This window comes from Apostichopus japonicus, chromosome 17, assembly GCF_037975245.1.
Source record: "Apostichopus japonicus isolate 1M-3 chromosome 17, ASM3797524v1, whole genome shotgun sequence".
In the NCBI taxonomy this organism is placed as follows: domain Eukaryota; kingdom Metazoa; phylum Echinodermata; class Holothuroidea; order Aspidochirotida; family Stichopodidae; genus Apostichopus; species Apostichopus japonicus.
Genome location: NC_092577.1, coordinates 5,714,333 through 5,734,193, shown reverse-complemented (window position 1 = coordinate 5,734,193; position 19,861 = coordinate 5,714,333). Strand labels below are relative to the sequence as shown.

Here is a 19,861-nt window from a genome sequence, read left to right as displayed (position 1 = left end):
ATCAAGCTTTTTAGTGAGTGAGACTACGCGCGCAGCAGCGTTCTGAAATCTGTATGTATATTCTTCGACAAATGATGTGATGAGCTCATAGCTGCCACATTCTTTGTGAAGCTATACGCAAACAGCGTAATTTAGATTATTTGGTACATTTTCCCAATGTTTACCCAGTTTACAATTCCAAAATTGCCATTTTGAGTATTTTCTTTCAATCAATAAACTGCAGTTGGAACGCACATTCTTATCAGGGCTGTACACAAATATACACACACATGATAAGTAGACGACAGGGTTTGCTATTCCTTAGCAACACAAAGCACCTGTCGTTTTTGCACGTAAACGAGCACGTTAGGTATGTGAATGAACGCCGTAACAGTCTATAAGATTCTGACAGCAGATATTCGAAGAGTAGCCAGGGTCTATGCATATCAAAGCCGTTTATTACACGAAAAGTAAATCTCAGCAAAGTTATCATCCAATTATTCTCAAATTTTACCGTTAATGCCTGTTAAAACGGCGTTATGTGATCTACGGAACGTTTAACTCTTCTTACATTAGTGATGGATATGTGTGTTAATACTTATCGTTTGTCTTTTTCTCCCCATTCCATTTCCTATTGATTTCAGTTTGCTAGTTGCAAGTGTACATTTTCTGAATAATCATATCCTGAAAAAAGCTTGATTAAAAAATTGTGTTTGTTTTTATAAAACAATTTAATCATCTGTTCTCCTTTTCCATGAAATAAAGGTACAATAACAGAGGTATGTAAACATGTCAATATTATTTGTATATGTACACAATGGTCTTGTCGATGATGTTCTGTAAAGTTAGCTATTTGCTGGAAATAAAAGAAAAATTAACGAAAAGGAAAGCTTTAATATTTCCTCAAACTACGTAACGGAAAAGAAATATGTAACTTTGAAAATAATATATATATATATATATATATATATATATATATATATATATATATATATATATATATATATATATATATATATATATATATATATCTATATATATATATATATATATATATATATATATATATATATATATATATATATATATATATATATATATATATATATATATAGGAATAACGGAAAAACTGTTAAACAACTATGCTGCATTTAGAGAAAGGCTGGATCTCGAGTGAGATACAATAATTGAATTAGGTAAGTGATTGGAAGTAAAACAGCCAATGCTTGGTTTTTGCAGAGCTTTCGAGCAAAACTAGCTCTTCTTCAGTGCATGATCACCGAAAGTGACAAGGAGTAGCAGGAATTGAAACTGTTTTATAGAGAAGATGTCGGCATGGTTGTAAAGGCAAAGCGACTTACTGATTTCTGCTGAATTGAGCAGAAATTTTAGAAATTCGGATTATTTTAATCCGCCTCGGATTATTATATATATATATATATATATATATATATATATATATATATATATATATATATATATATATATATACATATACATATATCCCGCTTTCATTGTATGAAAGAAAAAAACAATATAAATATTGAACTGTAATGTATTTTTCGTTTTTCGACAAGATACCATATACATCTATCAAAACAAATTATACCTTCTTTTTTCGACCTCATAAATAAGAAACAATAGAAAATAAGAAAAAAAAAAAAAGAAATAGATTGGATTCCAAGTGATACTAAAACAAATGTAGGACATCACCGAGAAAACTATATTTTTATATTTACCCATTTAAAATGTTATAATTATTATTATGATTATCTTTGTTCTTATTATTGTTAGTATCATTACAATTACTATTATTACGTGTACAATTGACCCCATCCACCTTTTTCTGGGGGGGGGGGGTATTAAGTTAAACCCAAAATAAAAGGTATAAACGGAATAAAAGGCTTAATTAGACTGTAATTTTAGTTTTTAAAAGTAGCTCTGAACGAAAGGTTGTGCTGATAAGTATTTTGTGTGAGATTGAAAAGGGATAGGGGGTCGGTGTACTCATATTCAATTATTTTATAATATTTCATCTTTACAGCTCAGTAAAAAGATAATATCAAACGGTTCAATGCGTAATATATTTAAAATTGCATTCACTTAACTTCATTGTTATTTCTAGTTTAGTTTATTAACAATCAAGTAGTATACCTTAACCCAAATGTTTTTAAGCTATTGTTTGCAGATGACGTTATTGATTTCACTGAAAATGAAGCAGATATCGATTTACCAAGAAATGTCTAAATACTAACAATATTAAAGCCATGATTTTCCTTTTAAGGCAAGGTAGAAAAAAAAAGAAGGAAACAAATACTAAAAGTGAACTTTTTTTTTGGATAACACCTTCGAAGTTGGTGATGATCATTTTAGGAACGCACTTCCAAATTATTATTGTATCATAAAAAAAAAATGTCTTCTTCACCTTGCAAGTATGATTTATAAAAATATTCATAGTAGAATCACTCTATTTGCAACAATTCTGACTTTCCATATAGTATTGATACTTTACAGTGTGAACGTTGTTCATGATTAGCACAGATGAGTTGAATGCAAATGTCAAGAAGAACACTGCCATGTTACCATCCTGGTAAAAGATTGCCATAATACATGTTATTCCTTCTCAATATTTTCCATTTTTTTTAAAAAAAGGGAAATTATGCCAGTACGTTTAGGAACGTAACTTGAAATTGACTCAAACACCGATATGACGACATTACTGCAGATTTAAAGAAAAATAAATTCTTTTTGTGCAGAAATGGCATTTTTCTACGTTGCATAAGTAGTATTTGTATTAGTTTTTGAATCATAATGAACACACGGTATCCATTGATACTATTAATGCCATTGTAAACCCCACGATCACATTATTTGAAGTGGAGGCTGAGCTCTGTAGTTATATGCAAAAATTGTTTATTATCAACAAGGGCGGCGGAAGCACTTTTAATCTGGGGGGGCACCGACATCAAAGGGCACTTTGCAGAAATTCGATTGGACTGATGCAGCCTTATATTTAGTACCCTTTATAACTCTTATTGTATTATCTTATTTGCGTATACACATCACTGTATCAACGCCCCCCCCCCTCCCCCAAGGAAAAATGCATACTAGCACTGAAATATCCAATGTGCAAATTGGGAAACAAGGAACAAGTTTTCTTTTGAGACAAAATGAGGTGACATCATGCTTGTTGCTAATGTAAGAATCTTCTGAATTAGAGTTTATTTTTTGTTAATATCTTAACAATTTTTTTCATTCGAAATAGCTTTGAGTTTGACCCACAGGCGTAGCCAGGATTTACAAAGTTATATGCACGACTATCTGAGCGGAGCGCCACCATCGGTTGGCGCGGAGCGAACAAGAAAATTTTTGGTTTTACAAACCCCTCAGATGGCCGGAAACGGCCCTTCTCGAGTGTTCATTCTGGTTCCCTGGCCTCTTGCTAACTTGAGACACCTCAATTTTTATGTAGAAAAAGGGCACATTTTTAACCTGAGGAAAAGTGGGGGGGCACGTGCCCCCTGTGCCCCCCCCCGGTTCCGCCGCCCTTGATTATCAAGGAATTTAAGCAACCTTGGCTTCCAAATGTGTAATCCCGATGGTTCCCGATGCGTGAGAGCATGAACTGTGTATACTAGGCTACATTAAAAGAAATGAAACTTTGACATTTTGAAAAAGAGGTATGATAAGTTAAGAACTCTAACCATTTTGGTAACCAGTAGAGTAGAGACTTTCTAAGAAAAATTTAAAAAAAAAAATCGAATCCTCTTTTATAAGAAAGAAACTAGCAAGGTATATATAGATGCAACTATCGCAGTCAACGGATTAAACCCTATACAATAAACCAATGGGACTGATATTTGCGACACTGAATAACTGATGTTAAAATGTTGTAAGTTTGTATGTTAGTCGTAATTACTGACATAGGATCAATTCAATTAATATTCTGGTCCATTTCAAACTTGATATGCACATTAACACCCTTGCCCCTTCCCCTCTCCCTTCCCGTCTTTCTCCGGCATCCTCTTCATGCACAGAAAAACAATTGTTTATTTACCTCATTTTTTTTGTAGTCAACTAGAAATAAATCCACATTATACATTATACACAATAGAAATAGAACAATACTGGAAGCTTTCAAGAGTGGCATGCAGGTATTTACAAACTTAAGGAAAAAGGCACGATGTATTTGATATGTTGGTTGGAACTTTACAAAGGTTTTGCATAAAATTAGTTGCAATGTAAGAAACAACAGCGCGTACGATACCGAGGGAAAGTGGAGTCACGGGGAAAGGAAAGGGGGTCAGGGGAATGTGGGAGTGAGGGGAAAGGGAAATGAGAGTCAGGGGGAAGGTGTGATTAGGGGGAAAGGGGAATCATTTGGAGGGGGATCAGGGGAAAAGGAAGTCAGGGAAAGGTAGAGTCAGGGAGAGATAAGGGAATCAGGCGAAAGAGAGTCAGGGAGAGCTGGAAGGGGTCAGAGGGAAGGTGGAGTCAGGAGAAGTGGAAGGGGGCTGGGGAAGTTGAAGTTAGGGAACGGGGAGTCAGGGAGGGGAAGGGGTCAGGGGTAGGTGGAGTCAGGGTGGTCATTAACCTCTAATAGTTTTTACAGGTATAATAATAACGCCACAGACGGTAATTTGTGTACTGTACTGAAGAAAAAAATTGGTCTCTGACTCTTGTCCTCCCCCTATACCCCTCTAACCCCCAAAACTGTGTCTGAACACAACAGCCAATTTAAAGCAGTTATCATGACATGTTAATATGAAATTTAGAAACCATACAAATGAGACTGCTTTAGGTTAATCACCCAACCTGACACTCAGAGTAAACAGTTTAACATGACTTGCATCATAAGATGTGAAGCAAATCCTACCGTGATGTAAGTATAGCAACGATTGTCCTATCGTTAAGTTCTTTTTTGTTTTTGCAAGTAGGGCTGATGGAAGAATACAATATTTAATGATGAAATAGCTTCCTTATTCCGTAACCGTATAATACTACAAAACTTCCAAGCATATTATCATAAAACCTAGATGAGCCGAGGTCTAATTAAGTAATACATGTTGTACCTGTACCGCATATATCCCACTTTGTAAAACAATGGTATGGATATAACATCACCATTTACTTAAAGATTACATATTGGGTGTTCCAAATTTGAACCAAATGTTATGTCATCAACATAAAAAATTTACCTTTAGTCTATGCTGTTTATAAGTTTTTATTCCCATAGAGATAAGCACACACACACACACACATCCTTCCTTACGGAACATAAAATAATCATCATTAGCTTGTCAAACGACGAGATATGAATGTTGCGGATGTCCAAGACAGAAAATCTTTTATTTTACTTTTCACATCCATAAAAGCAGAGATCATAAATAAACACCAGTTAAAAGAAGTTTTCTTTTAAGGCGTAATCCAATACAATATATATGGAAGCTGATCGTTTGTTTTTAATGGCTCAGTTGGGTTTATTTTTGCGCGGGTTATGTTGTAAAATATATCATGATTGCCGATGAAAACAAACTTTATTCAGGGTAGACTGTTCCTGTTGAACGTTGTCCAAGTTCTATTATTATCGACATTGTCGTCATTGTATCATGTTAGGTAAGTCAGCCGTAGCATCTGGTTTCCCCACGAGGAAATACGTCATCAATTCACCTTTGCCCTTAACTTTTATTAATCCTCTTTGTTCAAACTTGTAACCATAGAGATCCCGAAGTAATATCATTGCTTCTTCCACAACCTGTAAAAGAAGAGGAACAATAGATAATATATTTGAGATCGAAAACTGATATTTAATATTATTTTAGAAAGCAGCAGGTTTTGCCGCTTACTGTTTGTAATTATTAAGATATGTATAAGATCAGTTCACGATGACATAATCAAGCCTATGATACAACATCTCTTGAGAAATACAACGTTTCTTTTTACTTTTTGAATAAAATCAAAACGTTATAATTGTGACAGGGTTCCAGGCAATAAGAATTGTCATCAATTGTTAACATTTTCATGCGCGTAATTCAAACCAAAAATGTGTATGAAAAGAATGCACACATCCTAATACTTCTAAGCGCTATGGTCTATACATAGTCTCCACATTAATTGAGGTCTTATCATTGAGCCAGATGGGCCCTGGCCAAAGACTCTCGATCCAAGGGGAAAACAGAAACAGAAAATATGACCAAAATCTTTTCACCGGATCTCTTTAACTTAGCGGGTTTTTTGTTGTATGTTAATGTGACTTCACAGGGTATTGCAAATTATGTATTAAAATAAGGCTAAAAAAGGGGGAGATCCTCCCAGACAGTCAACATATGAACTGCACGACTGGATTAAAATGTCCACCTTGGTTGCCCCATGGCTAGCTGGGGCTCAGGACAGCACTTGCCCAGCCCTCACAACTCTTCCTCAAGGGAAAACCTATGCCCTGCTTATTATTGAAGCTATGTGCGGTATAAACATCAAAATGGCATATTAAACACTGCAGGAACGTACTAAGCAGTTCTCCATAACTCAGCATCAATCCTATAAAACAATGACCAAGTCGTCCTCGAATATATTTGATTTACCAGTGGGCTGGAGAGCTAGCTCGACTCCCATTGGGGGCAAATTCGTTATGCCCCCCCCCCCCTACCCCCCTACCCGCCTCCGGTTTAAAGTCCTAATATCTCTTTCATTATATTATGAAAATGAGAAAACATTATTTTGTTATCCAAAGTTTCCCGAGTCACGGGTCTGTATGACACTTGCTGATCCGTCTAAGCAGGCCTAATCCTCACCTGTATACTACCTGCTTTTCCAGTACTTTCCATCCGACTAGCTACGTTCACCGCATTAGCCCAGATGTCATAATGAGGTTTCCTCGCTCCGATAACTCCCGCGAGGACGGGACCAAAGTTTATCCCTGTTTAATATGAGCATCGATACATAAGAGTGAAAATACGGTATAATTAGATATTTCATCTCCTGTATTTATGACTTAAATGTAGCTTACAATTCAAGCTGATATATTCCCGCGTAACAAATTATGAAGGTAAACGGACGTTTACTGACGGTATTATCCGATTAGGAGACATTTCAGCCTTCCACATCACACCATATCTGACATGGTTTTACAAGGCATTGGATTGTTAGGTAACCACCCCGATACGTTTCATCACAGCAGGCACGGCTGCGGATGCAACGCATTAGCACAGTGCAGTCCCATATACAGTATATATCGTTTCACCAACCTCCCTTTTCCTCAAACTTTCTGACCATCTTCAAGACTCAACTGTGATTTTCATCCTATCATCCTCCTTTTCATTCTCATCATACACATACTTACTAATATTAACCTACACCCTTCAACGCGGTTTATCTCCGCCCCCCCCCCCCCTTAAAATCCCCTAAGCTCTTTACGTAATCTCCTATTTTTTTAATTTTTTTTTATACTCTATGCATTGCTTATCGGTCCAATTGACTTGTTGGTCTGTCTATCTAGTTTCCATTGTCCTTTCTATTTATCCCTTCCGTGTGCCTTTCAAGAAGACCCTGAAAAGATAGATGCGTCACGCCCTCTAACTTATACATTTACCTACTCAGGCTTTTTTTGTATAGTTAATTAGTTTGTTAACAGTTTTTAGTTCTCTTACGGTTAGGCAATCAATCTTCAGTCCCCTAAATATTTCCATCTTATACAAGGTGCAAATATAGTTGAACTGAAATACTGACCTATTCTTAAGAGGAAACTGTTGAAAGACTGCTGGTTGATGGAGTCGAGTGTTTCGCGAAGAGAAAATGCAAATTCTGTCAAATCAGCTAGATGTTGCCATCTCGCCTTTTCGTTCTCGTAGTTGATTTTCTCCGGCTCTGGGAAAAGGCCCGACGCTGCCATGTAGGTACTACTAATGGTCTTAATCTTGTGAATATTCTGGAATCGTTTATCGTCAAGCAACTGTATTCAAAGAGAAAAAAGAAAAGAAACTAGTTTTGCCTTCTCTAATTATAACATCCAAAATTCTTGAGATAATGAATTCATTAACAAACGAATGGTACTATAATCCAGCTTACATTGTTTTTATTAAGCTCAACATATAAGTATCTCTAAATGAGTTTTACTCTTGAAGTTGAAATCAATTAGTGTTTTGTTTTTAATTACTACTGTACCGGCGTATGTTATTTGAACCTAATATAGGGCTATAACAGCGTAGGTCTATGTAAGATGTATAAAGACGTGTTAAAGAACCGACGGAGCTTGATACCTGACATTCTGTTTCACACATGATGCCACTATGTACAAACTTGCCGAATTGCTAAGATGACGTAGAACAGATACCTAACATTCCTTTTTTCACACATGATGCCACTATGTACAAACTTGCCGAACTGCTAAGATGACGTAGACCAGATACCTGACATTCTTTTTCACACATGATGCCACTATGTACAAACTTGCCGAACTGCTAAGATGACGTAGACCAGATACCTGACATTCTTTTTCACACATGATGCCACTATGTACAAACTTGCCGAACTGCTAAGATGACGTGAACAGAAACCTGACATTCTTTTTTTTCACACAGGATGCCACCATGTACAAATTAGCCGAATTGCTAAGATGACGGAGACCAATGTAATGTTAAAGTTAAAAGCAATTGTTAATAATTGTTAATATATATGTATTGAGTCTCTTTCGTATTTGAGTGAAGAATAACCTTGATAGTGATATAGGTTCAAAGCTATATATCTATGAAACGTATATTAAAATATAGATATTCAAGTGAAAAGTATGTTTAAATATAACTTCTGAAATATGTTGCATTGAAAAATATGCAATAAATTAACCATTTAAACCCAGTTAGGACTGACTTGAGTAGGTTATGTATATGATGCCTTGTCGTCGGTTGCATAGGTTATCAACTTAGTGCTGAAACTATTATCATGATTATAATTGTAAGAAAAGTGATTATTTCTATATATAGACCAAAAATATAAATGTTGTACAAAAGAAGTAAACTTGAGTGCATGGATCTTGTTAAACGTGAAACACTTCTGTACTTACTTGGTCAAAATCGCTGAATATTTCATTCAGGACTCTAAGACACTCTGTCCCTTGGTTATTGATTGCATCTTCAGAATAAAAGTCGGCAAAGTTTGGAATCGACGCGAACATGACCCCAACTTCTTTGTAATTTTGGGAATACAGTTCCTTTTAAGGAGCAAAATGGAAAAAATGAAAAAAATATTAATATATATCCTTTACCTCCTTTTGCTTAAAAAGGGTTATAGTATGATATAGGTCAACGCGACCTAATCTATGGATATTATAAAGACCCATTAGCAAACACAAAAACGATTTTAAAACGTTATTAAAACGTTTCGTCTTTTGTTTTGATAACGTTATTTGTGGTGTAATAAATATGTCACGAAAACGTTTTCAGGCTATTATTTCAAAACATTTTTCGTTAAAACATTAATATAACATAAATATAACATTAATATCTCATAAAAACGTTATGCCGACGTTTTTATAACACCACATTAAACGTTATCAAAACATATTTTAGAGGGTCTTTTAAAAATGTTATGATAACGTTTTGTGTTTGCTAATTGGTAACTCAATTTTTCTAGTTCTTCATTATGAGAACATCAGTTGAGGTGGTTTTATATGTTCTTCTATGTATCTATATATTTATTTATCTATGTATCTATATGTATCTATGTATGTTCTTCTATGTATCTTCTAGGAATGGTACCATCTACCAATTAAGCAAGCGGTGGAACCCAGGTGAAACTGTGATGAAAATAAGTCGGTGTAAACGCCATTTTAAAAACTTCCCATCACTTCAATGTGGCGATAAAATGACGAAACCAAAACGTAGCATGGTAGATTCATTCAGTCTATAACACATTAACCCTGGCAGGAAGTACACTTCACCTTTTTCTGAATCTCAACTTTTACCAGCGGATTTGAGCTGAAAGATTGCAAATACGGATTCTAATTAAGCTGATGACACGCGTGCTGCTGAAACCTTCCTTTAAGAGATTACCCTTTAACCAAAACACGATTAAAAATCCATCATCATAGCACGTTTAGCAAGTCATTTTTACCAAACGAAATTGTGGTTTTTATATAATTGGCACATTGCCAACGGTTCAGGTTTTATGACAAATTAATTCCTTTCTCAAAGAAAGAGATATGAATGTGTATGAATCGTCACTAACTATACAGCTGAATAGTTCATTTTGGTAGAGCACATAGTTTGTAAAGCAAACGTCATTGGCTTAAATCTCGTTCTAAACTCGCCAAAACTCTTCTTAACTCTTCTCATGTTTATTCATATATGTTCGTAGTCAGTAGTCGGTCGTTCATTTAAATTCCAGAAAGATATTACATGTGCAACCCATGTATGCGAATAACTTATTTACTATGTAAAAATAACACATTTAGCTTTTCGACTTGCCCAGTGAACCACTAACCTCATCTCGCTTCTTTGATCCCATAAAGTGACGCGCAACATGGGCCGGCATAATGTTTAGTACTAGGTTTTCATTGCGTATCTTCAATGTTTCTACATCTTCGTTTTGAGAACTCGCGATGTGCTTGGAGAAATGTAATATTCTGCTGGTCTTTTCGAGCTATAAAGGGGGAGAAAAATGCCGAAATATTAATATGCAAATCAAAATGATAGAGTGACAATTAATATGAGCATGTTAAACCGACTTCAATCGCGTAGCAGCACCCATCTTCGAAGATAAGAAACCAGAGAACGGAAACGTAAGAACTGAAAAGAGAACAGGGCAAAACAGATGTAGCCTATACACGTCATAATATGTCATCAAAGGTTCTGTTAATGTTGTGCAGGAAGTGTTAACAATGATTGAAACGCTCTTTTCGTGAAGGCTGTTCTATTGTTTTGTATCGCAAACTTTTTAGTTACATAGTGGTGATACTAGTATTAACAGCGATCTTCGATAAACACAACATCAATAATGTACCAACACTTAACCGATGCTGCAGACCCTGTTGAGTGTGTATTATATATTTTATAACATGTTACGTACACCGATATTAATCATCATACTGTTTGCCTATACATACATACTTACCTATACATCATACATACTTAACATATGATGACCATACATTAACCTGTTTGAGTGTGTAGTATATTTATTTACAACATATTACTCACCATACCTTTTACCTGTACATCACATAGGCGCGTAGCTAGGAATTTGCCAAGGGAAGGGCGATTCTGTAGGCAAACTATCAGAGCCGTAGATACGGGATTGCAAACTATCTAAGCGTAGCGCCACTACGTGTTGCGCGAAGCGTACAAGAAAATTTTGACTGAAAAGGCCTCCCATATCGCTGGAAAGGGCACTTCCCAGGCCTTGTTAGTTGCATCTTAGCATTTTCTCTTTTGAAATTACTAGCGGTATCATAAAAACATACAAAAAAATGCTCAAGGGGAGGTGGGCGGCTGCCCCCTTCGCCCCCCCCCCCCTTGGCTACGCGCCGCCTGACATCACACCGCTCAACCGGCATCGTGATCGTCTATAGGTTGAACGTAATGCAGCAACATCCATTAGTATATGGTCTTACATCAAACAAATAGCTAACATAAGTAATACAATAATGATACAACATCAACCAAAAAAAAAAAAACAGTCAACTTACATTTCTGTTTAAATATGCTAAAGCAGAACCAACGACCACCAGTTGTAATGAAATAACCCACTTGCTGTCAATTCTATAAAAAGGAGCGAAAAGAAAGGAGATATTAATGAAGTACAAAACGACAACCGATTTGGTGCGTACATTCTCCTTACAGCAGGTGTATACCCCAAGGTCCTCCCTTCAGTGAGCCTCATGTGCACCATTTGTGGCTTTATTCTATAGCCTTACCACGAATTCCAAGTAACCTATACATAGGCGTAGGAGGCGGGGGCTGGGGGGGGGGGGGCCGCAGCCCCCCCCCCACCAATATTTTTTGTGAAAATTCGGGCAATATGCTGAGAATTTTTCGGGCACCTACTGAAAGAAGAAAAATCTGCAGTGTGTTTTTCAATTTTGTTTGTGAAAATCGGGCAATATGCTGAGAATTTTTTGGGCACCTACTGAAAGATGAATAATTTGCAATGTGTTTTTCAATGGTTAAACTGATATTATTATTATCGTTATTATTGTAACGACTTCCCCAATAATTGTAACCAATATGGAAGGGTAATAACACGAAAAACATAATCAAAATTTTTCGCGCGTTCAACATCTTAGTGTGCATATATCATATAGGCATTAATCGGTTATTTGCATGTGAAATAATAACCGATGAATGCCTATATGATAGAAAAATTTCGGTTATTTTTTCGGGCAAGTCGTTACAGCCCCCCCCCCCCCCCCAAATCAACTTAGGCTCCTACGCCTATGAACCTATATAACATCACATGGCTGTGTCAGTTTTATTTTATCCTTACATTAACGTCTAAGTTTTCATTCTGGGCTACACCTTTTACTTTAATATATATATTAACCGATATACAGCAATTGAGATGGTTATTTTAGTTTCATGGGACAGAACCGTAGGGGAGGGAGACTATAGAAATGAGAGCTTAAAGGGAGTCAGTATAGGCCCCAAATTATAGCACTATATAATTGCAAGAAGGTTTCAAAATGTACTTTCCTGGAGGTCTTAACTCTCCAAATTGTTTTCAGACATTTTTAAGGATCACACAAGATGACTGAATGTCCCAGTGAGGAAAATTTCTCGCAGAGTTGTTATAATTTTGTTTAAGAATTTTGACCGAAGGTGACTATATGTGAAATATCTAGCATATTTGGGACCAATACAGTATCTTTAAACACAATTCCAATCGATTCACACCCACCCACCCTCTCCTTCTCGTACCTTCTCTAGTGTTCTACAGCCAATCAGATACTGTAGCATAACCGATCTCTGATTTAGCTTAATCCTTCATGCGGTTTTATGTATTTTGCCCCATGCGGCTGCAGTCTCCTTTCCTCACCAAGTTAGGTAACCATCAGTCACAACCAATGCCAGCCGACTACCACGCCATAAGAGAGGGGAGGGTGGGGAAGGGAGGATGTGGGGTCTTCAACCTATGAAGATTTTCCTATAGATCGTTATCCATTTTCACAAGCAACTGTCACTCTGGCCTTCCCAAGCCTTCACTTATCCGATGTTTCGTACCATCGAAGGAATTAGAGCGCTTGCCTTCATCCGTTTTCCCCCTTTACTGCTCTTGCTTGGCCCTACCCAGCACTGTTTAACGTGCCATCATACTGATAATCCAATAATCCAACATAAATCAATAGTTTTACCATCATAAGATTGCATCAAAGTATTCACAAATCTGGTTAAATTGACTTAACATATATTTACTTCTCATTTTGGTAAAAGTCGTCATGTTGGTCATAGAGGTCATCTTTATATAAGATATTCATAAGGCAATGGACAGCGAGAATCACGATTGTTGCTAGGAGCTTGGGTATGTGTGTTATCTTCACAAGCACTGTTAGATTGATCTGCAGATTATAAGAAAACCGGTAAAACAATAATAATAATAATAATTCCATATTCCGGTATAAATAATATTCCATAATCCCATATTCAATATATAATATTTCATAATTCCACAATTCCACAATTCCATAATTTCATAATTCCATAATTTCATAATTTCATAATTCCATAATTTCATAATTCCATAATTTCATAATTTCATAATTCCATAATTTCATAATTCAATTATTTCATAATTCCATAATTTCGTAATTTCATAGTTCCATTATTCCATAATTCCATAATTCCATAATTCTATAACTGTTATTGAGGAATTTGAATGACAGATATCATGGTTTCAAATAATGTATGCATGGGGTAGAAGCCGGGGAGGGGCACTGGAGGCACGTGCCCACCCCCTCACTTTCTATCAAAAATAGCAAATGTGCCCTACTAGCAAATAAAATGTGCCCCTTTGATGAAGAACTGTCTTTTGGATATCTAAAGTCTTTGTTAATTTTAATACTTTATTTTTAGCTTGTACATACCGTTTGGTTGGGCAATTGCTGTCCAATTTGCTATAAATACAAGCCACCGTTTTGTCTCTCTTAAATTTTCTATCTTAATGTATCTTGTACACCGCAAAACTTTCAATCTCTTAAATAAATGTTTGGGTCAATGTTTGATTACATATGTTATGATTTAATTTGTAGTGTATTACATATGCTTTTGAGTTAATTGTATATTGATTTCAAATTGTTCCATCAATGAATTCTGAACCGATTTAATTAACAAAACTGATCATCATGTGGCTTGTTTTTATCTCTCCAAAATTTTCCAACACCTTAAATTTGGTAAGTGAGACTTCAAAATAATATCCATCATATATCAAAAGAAAGCAGGAAGGCGGTTTTACAAGCACTGGTATTTGACCAGTGACCACATGGTGATTACAAATTTTCTATTATATTTTGATAGTCTTATTGTTACCAATTTTCGGCTGTAATAGTTTGTTTTTTAGTTTTATTCTATGCCGTCATGTTGTATTGCTTTTGTCTTTAATTTCTGAATTTTATTGCTTTAATAATTGTTGTGAAGATATTTGTTTATTTTTGTAATTTTTATGATTCAATTTTCTTAGGATGTAATATTTTTAAGCTGTAATAATTTTAAGTTGTAATATTTTAAGCGATTTTGTGAAGTGTTTTGAGATCATTCTTTGATGTAGAGCGCCATATAAGAATAACGTGTGATTATATTATTAAAAGCATGTCATCTATCAACGTAGCTATCAAATTTGAACGTTATAGAAACGAATCCAACCCCAATAGAATAATTTCTTGGCATATTTCTTAACAAGTTATCCCACCCGAATTTATTGCTCTCTTATCTTCCGTCTTTCTCAGTGTTACAAGTTTCACAGTCAATTTTCCAACATTGGAAGGAATATTTTGAAATAAAAAATAAATAAAAAAATAAATATTAATAACTGAGAGTAGGGATTGGGAGGTGAGAAAAACTGTGCTACTTACCAAGACAAGTATTGTGTTGTATTCAAAATATCTCACATATACACAACCCTGAGAGGGATCGAGGCCCCCTACACTAGAGTTACTGACGGGGATAAGACCAGTTTCGTTGTAAGGTTTGCAGAAAGTCTATAAAGGAGAGAAATTGAAATCGAATTTGAAAAAAGAAATCGCCACCTAAATATCGATTAAAATTTGTGGGTATCGCAGATAATAACAGCCATGCAAAGGATATAGGATTTACACCACGTGACTTTAAAAACAGCATTTGTCTTAATGAGTTCGGTAAATATAGTAACACAATATATATAATATCAAATTACTATAAACCGATGAAAAAGTAAGAACCCCAAAAAATTGAAAAATTCAGATCTCAATAATACCGTAGCCTACTACGTATACCAGGTAGTTATATACCAAATAGCTGTGTCGTTACGGTGGTGAGAAAGCGACGTTGTATGTTTCGGTTTGAAAAATAAATCGAGTATGGTGGTTCTGTTTAAGCTAAGAATTGTTTTAGGCTGTTCTTTTGTAACTATATTTCAGTGATGCATTTTTGTCAAATCAATGCTTATCAATTTCATTATTTCATTATCTCGAAAACTCAAAAGAAGGGAACGACAGTAGATGTTTTGTGCATGAATTATCAGGTTCTGTATCCGTTCTAGCGTGTCACGACCACCCCATTCCCCCTCGCGGCTCTATCTTCAATCCTCTGTGTAAAACAAGTTACAAATATCCAAACAAAGCCAGTCGGACAATTTCCCACACTGAACTCGACCCAACTTGATTCGATCGTCGTTACTTGGTTATCGATAACTTTGACTCGTTATCGCACCCTGAACGAACGAAGTGCTGCATTCACAACAATATAATTTCTGACGAAGACCGGTACTATGTTAAAGTGAGTGAAGAAACGTCTGATGCCGGTAATCTGACCTAGTTTCGAATAAGGTGTAACAGAAGTGTTAGACACCACCATCGAGCCAGGAAAATACGCACTCAGCTTGCTACCGTCGGTAATTAGACACTATAGTGTACAGTCAATACATACAGCCAGGGTAAATATCTACAAACACAGCAGCGATGGACATATTAGTTCTAGAAAAAAGGTAACAAGTTATCACGATTCATTACTGTCTGCATTTTGTAGCGACAAGAAAAAAACTTCATTTGCAAGCAATGGAAAGTCAACTTTTTTTCGGGGGCGGCACGCTGTTTGGGCGAATCTTCAATGCCTTTAAGCAAACTTACAAAGTACATTTCCGTGATTGGTTAAAGTTCGTTAAGACAGGGCTGTTTTAATGGTGAACTACTGAAGACTTGCTGTTCAGTTTCCCGACTGAAGGAAGGAGACTTCAATGCCAAATACTTGATCAGTGGGAGTCTGAAGCATATACGCTCAATGCTCGACTTTCCACAATTTGTTTCCAATGACGGTTGATATAAGACGGACCGTGATTAGTAGAGCAGTCTCCGACGGTCTTTAGGTTGTATATAACTTACATGTTTCCTAACTGTAGCCGAATATCTCCTAGTTAGGGTACAAGCCCATAGGCTATAGTCACTAACGTTACTCAAACTCAAACGTAGTCTGAGGGTCTCTATCTTGTGGAGCGTGGTGGCCAATTGGCTAAGGCGTCGGACTCGTGATCCAAGGATTGCTGGTTCGATTCCTTCCTAGTTTATTACTTAGTGTAATTGGGCAAGATGCTTTATCTCAATTGCCTCTCTCCGTCCAGGGGTTGAATGGGTACCTGTGAGGTAACTTGTCATTGGGCGCAGTACATAACTGCCGCCGACGTGAGGGATTGTTATCATTGACCAGGGGTAATATTACGTCTGTAAAGCGCTTTGAGACATAATCACTGGTAAAAAGCGCTATATACAAATCAAATGAACACTAAAATTCAAACTTGGGTCGAACTCAAGTTAGGCCTGTGGGTTCGAGTCCTGTACGGTAATATATACGCATAATATCTACCCAAAATAATAAATAGATATGGGTTTACAACTATGTGACTGCTTCCACTAATAGGTGAGATGCAAATCTACCTGTTATAAGAAATTCGGAGAATTGCACATACAATGTATGATATTTATAATGTTATTTTATATCATAATTTCGCAACCCTTTGGAATCATTGCGTATATATTTCTTTTTCTATGATTCTGTTTCAGGAGGCCTTGGCTTTACTTCGTATGTCGAATAGCGAATTCTAACTCCGAATGTATAGCTTGAAGCACGTGTTGAATTAAGTGACTCGATGCAAAGCCGTAGAAACCATAGAAACTAGACAGAAATATACATCACAGTGAAGTTTCGAGGCACACTACATAAATATCACCACCCCCCCCCCTTCCACTAATACGATTTGCGAAATTTGCCGACAGTGTTAAGCATATATTGTACATCAGTGTTGTTTATAAGATTGGGGAAATTACCATATCAACGACGTCACTCGAGGCGAGAATAAAGATTGCTGTCAAGACCCAAGACAATCGTAGCCATGGATTTCTGTTCATCATATCGGAAAATTTCACAACAGACACGGGAAACAGGCCTGGGAACACGGTTGCCACGGAAACGTAACTGAATATACATATTAGTATTAAACTGATGAAGAAGGTAATGAAAGCCTCAAGTGTCCTGAAAGAAAAGGAAAGAAGAATTGACAGGAATGATGTATGTTTACTGATCAACTATAATAGTAATTCTTGGAAAGTCAAATTCAGTCTGAGGACTCGATGAGGGCGACGTTACTGTATTCAAGCGATGAAAGCGCATATTGTATTGTGCAAGGCCGATTTGCTACTGTTTTGTAGTTTTGTATTAACATTAAATAAATCATTAACTGATAACAGGAATAATGATATTTAAGTTGATAAAATCCGTGCCTTCACTTTTAATTTGAAATTGGGTTCAGCAAATCTTAATCATAATCCTCTTCTCTTCAATGGCAGGGGGAGGAGGGGGGGGGGGCTGAACACAAGTAAATTTGACTTTACTTGTGATGACAGAGGTGTAGTGAGTATGTAGCCAGCATATGAAGGAGCATGGTCACTAAAAAGTCCGAGATCTTAAAGTTAATAAACGCTTCTATAGATATAAAGTTTCATCACGAAATATAAGCTGTGTCATCTTTTACATATGTGACTGTATACGCGGGGTGGGGATTGGTGGGAAAGCTGGGTACACGATTTGGCTAACTTTTATGAGAGAGTCCTTTTAGAATTTATTTTATCGGGAATGGGAATTAGATGCAAACAGTGTTATAATTTTCATCATTTTAACGACAGTAATTTATTAGTAGTAGAACTTTAAATGTTGCCAGTGTATATAGACCTTGCGTGCGTGTGTTATAAAATGTCAAGCCATTTGAGATGGAAGTTATCGGAGAAGGTGATAGGCGCCACCATACCCCGGTGGCTATAGCCCTGTACACAGTATATCAAACATTTACTCACATATTATAGTACGTATATGGATTGGGAAAACACAGGTGACACATATCTGTATATTACAGTGAACCAAATGAGCATGTGTTTTTATATATCAAATCAATTGATCAATAAATCAGTCACGTCCCCTGATATGCCGGGAACTTTGATTAAAAGATTTCAATCACTGAATCAGCGTTCAATGAAGTCAAGTTCCTTTCTAAATTTGGACAATGAGTAAACCCTTCTGAGATTCAACAAAGTATTAATAATTTTGAATTTACATTTGGTCTTAATTTCTCGACATAAAGGGCAATGTTTCAATAATAAAAACGGCTGCCGGCCCACTATGCACGTCGTATCTATACCAAACCAGAAAACATACTACAAAAAGGTCACACTTTCATTAACAAAACTGGGCACTTCTAATTAATGGGAAAATGGGCATTTTTGATGGGGTATATCTCAAAACTGGGAATGGGCGGTACCAGTGCCTGCATGCCCTTAGCGTTGCTGCTTACCGTGGCATCATGAAACACTGTACAGTAAATTCTGCCACCACGACAAGTAAACTGCAACTTAGAGATAACGCCCCCTGCCTGTCCCTCTCTTGTTGAAAATTCGACTCCATTTCGGCAGTTAAGAACCGCATTGTCATTGAAGATGTCTGCTTTTTCCAGTCTCTATAGAATAATGAAATTATAAAAATAAACAGTCATTCCCTAAATGTTTCTAAAATCTTTTTTTGGCATAACAATGATTAAATTGGCAATTCATGTAATCATATGCAAAGCCGACATTCGGTAACAAGAATCAATGAGGTGTTCCACAGTTTCAAAAGTGCGTAATCTGTGGTTTACATATCTGTTCTTTTTTAAAGGTATGCTGCGTTGGCCCCAAATATGTTAGATATTCAAATATGGACACCCGTTTGGTAAGAATTCTTGAACTGTTTTTATTACAACGCTTCACTGGGACGGACATTCAGTCATCTTATGTGTTCCTTAAAAATGTCTGAGAACGATTTGGAGAGTAAAGACCTCCAGGAAAGTATTTTTTTGAAAACTTCTAGCAATTATAGCGTGCTATAATTTGGGGCCTATACTGACTACATTTAAGGCCTCCCAGGAGCAGGGTACGTAAATTGTTTCACTACTGAGTAGAGAGTTTTACAAGTGACGAAAGCATCAGTCCCCCGTAGCGAAAATTCTACATGGTCATGTTACGGGTAAATTGAAGGTGCAATGTAAAACCGACTTGTCAGCTATGCAGTGATGTGTTAGGGTTTAGCTAGTAGGGACTTCTACGTGGACTTAGAGACCACATTACTTTGATGATCTCGTCTGTCAGTCAATGGGGCAATTATATGGAGTATGCTACCGTAAAGTAATT

The 19,861-nt window shown here is 36.3% G+C and overlaps 1 protein-coding gene across 1 annotated transcript in view; it reads right to left on the bottom strand.

Annotated features, from left to right (window-relative positions):
• Window positions 1–1,475: 1,475 nt before the first annotated feature.
• LOC139984539 (adenylate cyclase type 3-like) overlaps window positions 1,476–19,861 on the bottom strand; it is an 84,501-nt gene continuing 66,115 nt past the window's right edge. The window contains exons 11-20 of the mRNA XM_071998471.1: window positions 18,991–19,152; window positions 17,474–17,678; window positions 15,032–15,157; window positions 13,380–13,522; window positions 11,657–11,729; window positions 10,453–10,611; window positions 9,035–9,181; window positions 7,705–7,927; window positions 6,771–6,895; window positions 1,476–5,734 (exon numbers count right to left, since the gene is read on the bottom strand). Coding sequence (XP_071854572.1) covers window positions 5,579–5,734; window positions 6,771–6,895; window positions 7,705–7,927; window positions 9,035–9,181; window positions 10,453–10,611; window positions 11,657–11,729; window positions 13,380–13,522; window positions 15,032–15,157; window positions 17,474–17,678; window positions 18,991–19,152 — 1,519 coding nt within the window. The 3' untranslated portion in view covers window positions 1,476–5,578. The remainder of the gene's footprint in view (window positions 5,735–6,770; window positions 6,896–7,704; window positions 7,928–9,034; window positions 9,182–10,452; window positions 10,612–11,656; window positions 11,730–13,379; window positions 13,523–15,031; window positions 15,158–17,473; window positions 17,679–18,990; window positions 19,153–19,861) is intronic.